Source organism: Talpa europaea (assembly GCF_964194135.1).
Source record: "Talpa europaea genome assembly, chromosome: 15".
Lineage (NCBI taxonomy): Eukaryota > Metazoa > Chordata > Mammalia > Eulipotyphla > Talpidae > Talpa > Talpa europaea.
This window is the reverse complement of record NC_140083.1, coordinates 58312619-58323632: the sequence shown is the minus strand read 5'-3', so window position 1 is coordinate 58323632 and position 11014 is coordinate 58312619. Positions and strand designations below refer to the sequence as shown.

Genomic DNA, 11014 nt, shown 5'->3' with positions numbered 1-11014 from the left:
GCCTATGAAGTAGTTTCATAAATTATAAACAATTTATTTGGCAAGGCAGTAGTCTGGACAGCAACCCAACAACATGCTATACCAAATGTTACTTTGTGTGATAAAGAAAAGGCTAAGTGTGTAGCAGAGTGTACAAGATAAAAAAAAAAAAAAGAAGGTAAACTATGTGGTTGAAAACATAGCTGTGGTTCATATTCAATCATTTCATATCACTATGAGGATTTTTAGAAAAAATAATTATGTACAAAGGGTAAATTTAATTATCATGTGTATGTTTGAAACTCTCTAATATAATAAATCCCCTAGGATCACATGTCTACTAAACAGATTTTCTTCTCTTTCCAAATACATTATTGATCAATTTGGCCATTGATTTAGATCCACTGGGTCGTCTCTTCTCTTTGAGTTTGAAGTTTGTCAGGATGTCCTTGATAATTCTGATAAACATCATTTCTACCTCTAGAGACTGCTCTGCTGCAGACAGTTCAGAAAACTGGCATCGGTTATCCAGGGCCAATTTTTGCCCTTCTTCCCAGCCAACTTCTCGCACATGACAGAGATCTTTCTTGTTACCAACCAAAAGCACTGCTGATTCCACAGTTCTGAAATACAGATACACAATTATTTAGCAAGATTGTTTTAACTTCTTTTTAATTAAATAAGCTTATACGACAAGGATTATAAAACAAAGAGAAAAAATATTGAGCATGTGTTAATTTTGGTCATGTGTATATGTGTAATGACAGATAACCCCTATTACTTAGAAAAATTATTTTTGATGGAATGACATGGAAGTGACAGGTTCTGAAAGGATAGGATATAAAGTGACACAAACCTCTTGAATTCTGGTTCTTTTTATTAGCAATGCATGATTATTACTTTTCCTACTTTCAGATTCCTTACATATAAAAAAAATGGTAAAATAGTTCTCCTCAACCAGAATTCTCACAGATATTAAATGAACTAATGTAGATAAAAGTACAAAGCATAAGGCCTGATAATGAAAAATGCTTACTAAGTGTTATTTTTCACTTCCTTAGCAGTTGAAAGACAACGAATAATAAATGTCTCTTTACTGAACAGTTACTGCAATTGAACAGTAAATCTAGATATAATTTTCCTAAGGAAAAATATGACTCAATACTCATTGCTATACCTTGTTAATATCCATAAAACATGCTCTGTAGAAAATTTTACAATCTCATGACCTTGTACAATCTTTCTGCTTATCTAGAAAATACATTTAGTAATATCGCCAGCAAATACCAAATATTGGTTTTTAGATACCAGTACCAAATATTGTAATAGAGTGAAACTCCTTAAAGCTAACTTTCATTTGAAGAGTATAGTAAGACCCCTACCTCTTAAATGGCATGGAATTCTGCCAGGATATTTACAGGGTGGGGGCAAGGGGAGGAGGGAGTAATGGTTATACTAACAAGTCTGAAACTCTATCTAAAGGGATCTTGTCCCCAGATTCCAATAAGAGGTGGTTTCATTTACACGGCAGCATGAACAAGGAGGGGAAAAAAGTACTGTATGTTCTGGACTTTTGATGATATCAGTAATAATTTTATCTATACAGCACCCACAATTACTGTAAAAGGTCAATCAGGAATGGTAAATGAAATAATTAGAAGGTTGAGTCACAAATACTAGATTTTATTAAACAATATTTTGCTTTCCTAGTTTATCTACAGACTGAAAACTGGAATATTCCAAAAATGTGCTGAGTAAATTAAGAAGATTGTCTCCAAATTTCAAATACAGATTTCCATTTTCAATTTTCAAGTATTTTTGAGTGCTGCTTTTGATTTGGAGGAATTTCAAAGGAATTTCATTAGTGTATCTAACCTAGGTCATAGTATTTAAAGACAAGGCATTTAATGATTGAAACGCAGCAATTCTTTTAAAAATCAGCATTATTACAGGTAATCAGAATTATAAAGTACTTTAGTAGACCCACATTCTTTTCTCCTGATTCCGAAATTCCATCAGTACATAATTAGGAAATGAGACATGAAGAGTAAAGAAGTTTTACCTAAGGACAATCAGATACAAACAGGAATTTACATCAACTGTCTCTTGGGAAATACTCCTTATCAATTATTTTCTGATGGTTTCAGATAGTGGACATTTAAAATCGATATAAAAAACACATATACCAATTGTCAGTAATAACACTGTGCTTTTTTGCTTTCTAAAGTAGAATGTATTTTAGACTCTAACAGCAAAACTGCCTAAGAATACAAAGAATCCTTTCCATCAGCATGCTGAAGAAAACCAAATATTCAAATGAAAAAGACTAAAACATAAGCAAAACTAAAATGGGAAATTCTTATGTTTAAACATATCTGAGTGCCAGAATGGTTTAAGGTACAGGTATGTCTTCCTTTATAGTTACTTGTCTCAAGGTAATTAACAATAAGGAATTGTTGATCAGCTATTTAAGGAGGTGAAGTGTAGAAAATTGTATTTTCATATTTAGAATTAAGTCTATTTTGCTTTGATAGACTGAATAACTCAATAGCTAGGAATTGGATGCCAAATGTAATAAATCTGGATTTATTTAGTATCCTTTACATTTTTGAGGGAATGAAAGGAAAGGTTGGAAAGCTAACTATCTTATGCACAGAGAACCATTATTTTGCTGCTGAGTGTCATGTTAACAATAGAAGCTGTCTTGTAAAATAGCCATTTACTCGGGGCAAGTAACTGTTTATGTCATCCAGGATATAAAGCATTCTCATCTTATTCCTTTTACTACATGTGTAACTCCTGTGGAATGGAAGGTGAATTGTTCAGGGCTGTTAAATTTTGTAATTGGAAGTCTGTATTAAACTCTTCCTAATGATGCTTACAGCTACATGATGATTTACTAAAGAAAAAGAGGAGAGGAATGAAAAGTATCTCACCTTTTACAATGACTACTTTGTGGCTCTCGGATTCTGTAGATCAGTGCTTTTGCAAAAGCAAATGAAGACCTGTCACTGATGTCATACACAATAATAAACCCATCTGCCCAATGCAGTTCACTTGTGAGGGAAAATTTTGCTTTCTGTGGCTGAAAACAAAGCAAGCACTTTGAAAATGGTAGGATCTGATACCTGTATTTTACACTCTAGACAATTAATGGAAACCAATTTCACATGGAAGAAATTTCAATAAGCCAAATACTGATGTTTACAAAAATGGATTTCTTTGTTTCCCTTCCTTTTTACCCTCTTTGTAAAGTGATTATGTTTTTAGGATATACAGGAACTACAGTAAAGTTACATATATCTCATTTTATAACTTTTCTCTTTAGAAATACTATCTCTACCTTTACTAATTTGTGATAAATTTCCTTTTGAATTAATATCCACATATTTCCTTTGAAAGTTATTATAGTATCTATCTAAATTACTAATGGAATATCTATTGGTTTTGGTATTAGATTCAAATCAGTAAAAAAATATAGGGTTTAGATAAAAAGATTTTTTAAGGGATATTTTAATTATCTAAAAGACACTGTAACATGAAGTTCTTTTTTTCAAAATTTATTTATTTAGGGCCTCCCCTGGTGGCGCAGGTGGTTGAGCGCAGCACTGTGAAGTTATCCGCAGCCTCTGCAGCAAGAGTTTGATCCCTGCCGGTTGGCAAGATACCCACATGGCGAAGCAGACCTCTCCTGTCTCACCCACTGCTCCCCTCAGCAGTGTATTTCAGTCAGCCCGCCTGTTCTGTTTCCTGCTCTGTCTCTGGTGAATCCTCTCACCCTCCTGCACATCTGTCCTGTACCCCAGTTCTTGTATTCATGAATAAATAAATCTTTAAAAATTTATTTATGCATGCAAGGACTGGGATACAGGCCAGAGGTACAGGGATAAGATGATTCACCAGAGACAAAGTGGGGAACAGAACAGGCAGATTGACTGAAATAGTCAGGAGAGATCTGCTGCGCCATGTGGGTAGCTCCCTGGCTGGGGATCGAACTCATGCTGCCTTGGCTGCAGACAGCTTTATAGGATGCATCTTAACCCCTTAAGCCATCAGGGAGGCCCCTACATGGTGTTCTTTTGAACAACTGGTAATTCCTTCTCTTATTTTTATCATCCTATTTTAATTTTTTGTAACTGAGTGAAAAAAGGAATGTGTACTTAAAATGTACTCTACGCTTTGCTCATAGTGATTAGTCACAAATACAACTTAGTGAAAATATAAACTGAGTTGATAAGCCATTCAACTATTAACATCTGAGGTATACTGTGACCTGATAGAAAAATGATATGAATATATCCTAATGTTGCTATTTTAAAGACATATGAAACTTCATTTTTTTGTGTCTTTACAGAGAAGTTAACTAATGGAATTTACAACACTAAAAATAAGCTCTTAAAATTTAAATAATAAAAATTGAGGGGAAACTTTAGGTTGGTTTTTTTTTTTAAGATTTATTTATTTACTTACTTACTTATTTAATCAAGAATCAGGGTACAGACCAGATGTGCGGGAGGGTGAGAGGATTCACCAGAGACAGAATGGGGAATAGAACAGGCAGACTGACGAAATACACTGCTGAGGGGAGCAGCGGGCGTGGCAGGAGAGGACTGCCATGCCATATGGGCTTCTCCCTAGCCAGCCGGGATCGAATCAGCACTGCAGAGGCTGCAAACGGCTTCACAGTGCTGTACTCAACCACCTGTGCCACCAGGGAGTCCCGAAACTTTAGTTTTAACTCCTCATATATTTTCTTCAAATCACAAATGAATAAAATTATTAGTATTTTGCTTTACTTACTTAAGTATTTACTTACTTCAGAGCAAGGGTCATATATTTCCAGATTCAGTTGCTTTCCTTCCAGATACAAATGCTTATTATAGATTGATTCTGAAAAATATGCATATTTTCATTATCTGTACAGAAACAAACCAAAGTTTAATAAAGAACTCAAATTTAGATTACAGTATGGCAAATTCAATCAAGCATATTTTAATGGAGTGGTACAATGGCTTTTATTTACAACCAGTGGTTGAAAAGCATGCATTTGTTATACTGTTCATATATATTTCTTACAAATGAACTTTACCATAACTTTTACCCCCATGTTTTTGTATTTATATAGCTGTCTTCCAGCCTAGTACTATGGATGAATGCTGTGTTTCCCTCTAAGGCCAACCAATTCACTATCAACTAGAATGACATGATACTACCAATGCTACCTCTCTCTTCTGAACTATAAATCCTTCTTTACTATATAATTACTAACAGCTGAATTTCTTCTAATTTAATTATCTTTTCGGTCCCACAATCTCAATTCTTTCCCTATTTTTCTATTTGTCTTATGGGAAGTATCTACATTTTCTGTCCCTTCTCTCTCACCCCACTCTTTTTAGATTATTCCAGTCAGGCTTTAACGACAATAACTTGTCTAAAACTGCACAAGGGACCACAGTGATAGGATACAGGTGAATGAATGGGTATTGGGAATTTCACAGGGACCAAAAATTGAGGTGAAAATGCATACATTGTACAAAAATGAAAAATGATGTAAAAATATATAAAATAAAATAAAATAAAATAAAATAAAAAAGATTTGTGTTTTTAGACTCAAAGATCACTTCTGTCTTGATATTGCCTTATCAGCATTAATGTAGTTGGTCACTCCTGACTCTTGACAATGTTCCTTCACATGGCTTTCAAGTTCATACACTCATTTATTTTCTTTATCCTCCTGTTGCTCCATATCAATCTTTTTTTTATTTGTCCCACTATAGCTTCCCATGCTCCAAACATGATCTAGTTCCAGTATCTCTTCTCAATCAACACCCACTCCCTTGCTGATTGCTGTACTGCCAAAAGCCTTTATATACTACCAACTACTGTGAAAAACCAATTTGTATTTATATACCAGACCTCTTCCCTGAACTCTAGTCACAAGTAATTTCCTAGTAGACATCTTCATTTAGATATCTGACACACATCTCAACCTTAACATATTTAAAAGTGAACCCCTGATCTCCCTGCAAAGACTACATCTTTCACAGTTTCCCATTCCATTGAGAGGCAAATCCATAACTCCAGTTTTTCAGACTAAAAATCTTAAGAAATCATCTAGATCTTTCTTTCCCTTACATCCTGTACTTATTCTATTAAAAATTCTTTCTCATGCTACCTTTAAAGGATATTTTGAATTTGTCTATCTCTCATTACCATCATTGCTAACACCTTGGTCCAAGCCATCATTACTTTTCATCTAGATTATTAAAAAGACTTTTAACTCATCTGTGTTATTTTACCCCTATTTCCCTTATATTTTCTCAATATATATGAAAAGTGGCTCCTCCCTCTTGCCAGGATAATCCAAAGTCTATAAAGTGCCTGAGAATGTCCCTCCTCATCTAGTCACCCATTGTATCCAAGACCACAGGTGGCCTTTTCTGGCTACTACCTCTCAGATCCTGTCCACTTACACTACTCTGTCTTCCACAACATTTCTCAATTTTTTCAGAAAGCTCCTGCCTCAGAACTTGGGCAATTATTTCTTCTGCCTAGATTGTATCCCCCCAGATAGCTTCATGATTCAGTCTTTACTACCTCATGTTTCTGTCCAGATGTCGCCTCCTCACCAATGTCTACACCTGATTTTAGATTCCCATATATTTTATTAGTGCCACTCTCCCTTGCTATTTTCTTTTTCCTTATAGCAGGTATCATCATATGACATAATTAATCTTTAATTTTTTGGCTGACGTCCTTCCAGATTGTAAAATGTATGAGGATTGGATATACTTGTCTTTCTGATTCACTGCTTCATCTCTCTACCTCTCTACCTGAGACATGGTAGGTGCTCAATAAATATTTGTTGAATTAACTAATTAATTATTCTCTGTAACTGTTATCCCATTCTTTTGACAAAATTCTTTCTTCTGTACGAAATGGCATCCAGACACAAAATCATTACCTATTTTGAAAAATACTCTGTACCACCTAATAGCAGATATAGCAGATATTCACGAAATATCCATGTGCAGATTTCAAAAACTGCCAACAGGGGTCACCAGCTCTTAACTTTTTAGAATTCAATTATTTCCCCTCAGCCTTCAATTCCAAAATGGTGTCATTTATTTTGCTAGACTGTCTTCACACACTGGTGACTTTTGGTCATTTGTTTGTCTTTTTAAAATGTCTCAAGTCTCAATGAAATGTTTACACATTTCTGTCTTTTACATCGTTATTAAAAAGATATTTTATAAAAAATTAAGGTGATTTTGTTGTTGCTGTCGATGTTTTTTTCAGGTTGCTTTATTTTTCAGTTCTGGAACATTTTCTCATGACTGACTCCTAGCTTGTGTGTTAACTCAAAGCTTTTGACTAAGATTATACTGACCTAGAAATGGAACAATAGGAATTTGTCTTTTTTTTTTTTTTTATAATTAGCACTTGCCCTAAAATATTCACAATACTGAATGGACTATAATACTGTTGGGCACATGTAGGAAACAGTGCAGGACAATGCTTCAGCAATATTTTCTGAAATACTCTAGTAATTCTACCTCATGAATAAGTGCTCAAGATTTTGTTGTTGTTGTTGTTTATGTCCCATGGGGGAAAAAATACTTATAACTATAACTACCTCTTACTCTAAATAAATCTTACAGAACAAAAAGATCATTCCCCTTCCTCCCAATTCTTATATATATTTCCTATAAGTCTGTTGTTCTTGTTTAAAAAAGAAAACTTTTCTTCTCCATTCCTCCAATCAGGTAAGATAGTCCCAGTACAGATATTTATTGCTGATCCAAAAATATACTCAAAACTCTGGCAAAATTGCCTACTTTTTAATGTCATGTATTTGCCATATGTCATGTTAATTCTGATCAAAATAACAGAAATTTATAGTAGAGATAGTGAAATGATCTGAAGATTCAAGCAACATGCCCTGGCATCTGTTTTACAATTTTTCTGAAAGTTACATAAGCAACCTAGATAATTATGAAACGATATTTGGTCAAAGCATAATTTTCCTATTCTTTTCACAAGATTTTACAACAAAATTTGTCCTTACCTTTCAACAGATGTTGATTTAATTTCAAATTTGTTTTATAATATTTGGGGGAGAGAACCCCAGCTTTAATAATTTCTGAGAAAAAACTAATTTCTAATTTGTTTGTGTTAACATCAAATTGGATGAATTTTATAAAATAACAATCAATTCAAGTATTTATTTTGGAATCTCTAACCTGAATCTATGAATAAAAAGTTACTTACACATGCACAAAGGGAAGGATTCTATTAAAATGCTGCCTCACTGATCTTAATTGTGGTTTAATTATGCTGCTGATTTTTAAGGTGAAGAAAGCCTAGAGTAGTAACTTACCAAAATTAGAAGCATATTCTCCAATGAATCGCTTGGTAAGAAACCTTACTATAAGGGCTGCAAAGTAAAAAAAGATGGATTTAGGGTCTTTTCTGTAAGGACAGATAATTAATTAGGACACAGCAAGGTTTTATCTTACAGCTCAAAAATTACCCAGCATTAAGAAGACCTTAAAACTTTACTGAATTCTGCTCTAAATACCAGTCAGCAAGATTTTCACTGCACTGTCATAAAGATTAGGAGGCTAGAAAGAAAATGCTCTTAGGCGTGCTGCCCAGTCGTAATTAATTAATGAATGCAAACACATCAGGCAACTTACCTTTTTTAACAGAAAGGGATTTCTCATTAAGATGCAAGAACTATAACATCTCTTTATTTTCTTTATCAAATTTAATCTGATTTCAAGGTACTATATGCTAATATGTTAAAGACATCAGCATTTGCAATTGTTGAAGGGTATAGTGCCTTCAAAATCCAGGAAACAGGAAATGGACATCTAATGTAAGTTTATCTTATTGTTGTTCCTGGACTGGTTATGGTTAATTAGTTTCAGGTGGTACTGGTGGCATCTTCACCACTAGAGTAATGTGACCAAAATGAAATAAAATAAACAAAACATGGCTGTTAAAGTCACAGCACTTGTTTCTCAGCTGCCAGGAATCTTACAAAGCAATGGGCCTCCAAGTTCTTTCAGTTAGCAATGCTGCATTTACAAAAATAATCCATAGATCTTCCCTTAGTCTCAAGGCAGAAGAATCTTTTGAAGGTCATTGTTGGGCAACTGGTGGGTGTGAGGAAAGAGGTGTTTCAGTGGTAGGTAGGATTCCTATGGATTTTAATTATCAATAGAACAAGAGAAAAATTAACACTTGTCTTGGTATGCCTATCTATACAGTCTATAAGTATAAAATTAATTACTTATAAATATGAAAACTCCTGATGAAAGAGAGCATGAGTTAATACAAAGTTAAGGTATGTTACTACATATATTTACATATGCATTTAACATATTTCTCACTTGTTTTTTGCTCTATAGTTGTACCATAGGAAACATCACCGACCACTCACCAGATTTGCCTGTTCCTTCAGCCCCCAAGACAGCAAGTTTCACATCATTCATCTTGCTTTTCTATTCCTTGGCAGTGCTATCTTCTGGAGTTATACTCACTTAAGCCAAGAATTTGTTTTTTTAAGCCCTTTTTATTAACATGACTCTCATTTCTCTAAGACCAACTCCACCCCCTAATCCTGCTATCCAATAACATCTTCAGAAACATTTTCCTAAAGTAATTTTGAACTTACTCCATTTAAAAACAAATGGAGTTATATTTAGATACCAAAGCTCACTAATCCAACAGTCAAGAATTTGTAACAGTTTAATTTCCAGTTTACCTAAAATCTACCTAAGACCCTGAAAAATAATCTCTCTTCATTAAGTAAAGGTTTAGAGGACAAGTAAGCATTTCCTGTATATTTAGTTTGACTGGATCAATCGATTTTGATTTTATTTCTATTGATACCTAAGCCTATATCTTCTTGGGGTTCTTCTATGAAAGACAGGGGTATAAATTAACTCAATTGTGAAGAGAAATGAGAAGGAGGGGGATAGCTACTTCAGATGTGTTAGTTAGTTTATGGTTATAAGCAATGCACATGAACTCCAGCCCAGGTCTTTCAGAGTCATATGAGGTTCACAAGGAGTAATATGAGCACTACAGAGTCTCATTTTTTAAATATCTTCCTTAATTAGTAACTTCACTCTTTTTAAAATATTTTAGGCCAAAAGACAGCCATCAGATTTCTTATGGGAAAAGTAAAGCAATCAACTTAATATTGTTTGAAAAGTAATAAACAGAAAACTGTCATATTTATTTCTGTGTATTTTGTAACTCAGAAACAAATCTTGAAAAAAGAAAGTCTGACAGGGGTATTCTGACTTAATTCACTTATTTCTGATAGAGAGGTAATTTAATATGCAAAATAATGAGTTTCTCATAGTTCTTTTCAGCAATTTTCCTTTACCATACTTAATGCCTACATTACTTTATTCTCCCTTCTCTCCCCCTTTTAAAAACTCAAGACTTGAGAGGTGATTCCAATAACTAATGGAAGAATTCAAACTTTACATACTACATTTTGTGCCCCCAACGAAGAAGGTTCATGTCCAAAGAAGTCAATCACAGGAAAAATAACCCATTTGCTTTATTTTAAATGTACTTATTTAACAAACATTTCATAATTGCCACTATTTAAAGTTATGTTGGGTTATGAAGTCAATGACTAAATAGCAAATTTGCTCCACTGATTGAGTTTACAAGAGCACTGCTGAAATAGAGCTCTGCCTAAGGGCTGGGGAAAGCAGAACAGTATATAGAAAGATCTTCAAAAAGTATGTGAAACTGGAAACATGATAGCAGCTATAGAAAGGGGGAAGGAAAAGTGACAGGGGACCAAGGGGATGAGTCAATTCCTAAAGAAGAAACAGACTGTAAAGAAATCAAGGCAACAGAGAGAATAGCCATTTGTAGGATCAACAAGTAAGAGCTCAAAAAACACATTTTTATTTTTACTACAAATTATTAAAAACCAAAAACCAAGCTAATGTTTCTCTTTAATTCATGCAACTATATTAAAATACACATGCTTATTTTAAAC

The 11014-nt window shown here is 33.9% G+C and overlaps 1 protein-coding gene across 1 annotated transcript; it reads right to left on the bottom strand.

Moving 5' to 3' along the window:
• Nucleotides 1-319: 319 nt before the first annotated feature.
• RERGL (RERG like) lies at nt 320-9479 on the bottom strand (the record flags this gene model as incomplete). Its single annotated transcript, XM_084255034.1, has 5 exons — nt 320-602; nt 2916-3064; nt 4796-4869; nt 8360-8416; nt 9428-9479. 5 exons carry the CDS (start codon nt 9477-9479, stop codon nt 320-322), a joined length of 615 nt encoding a protein of 204 aa, XP_084111160.1.
• Nucleotides 9480-11014: the final 1535 nt, after the last annotated feature.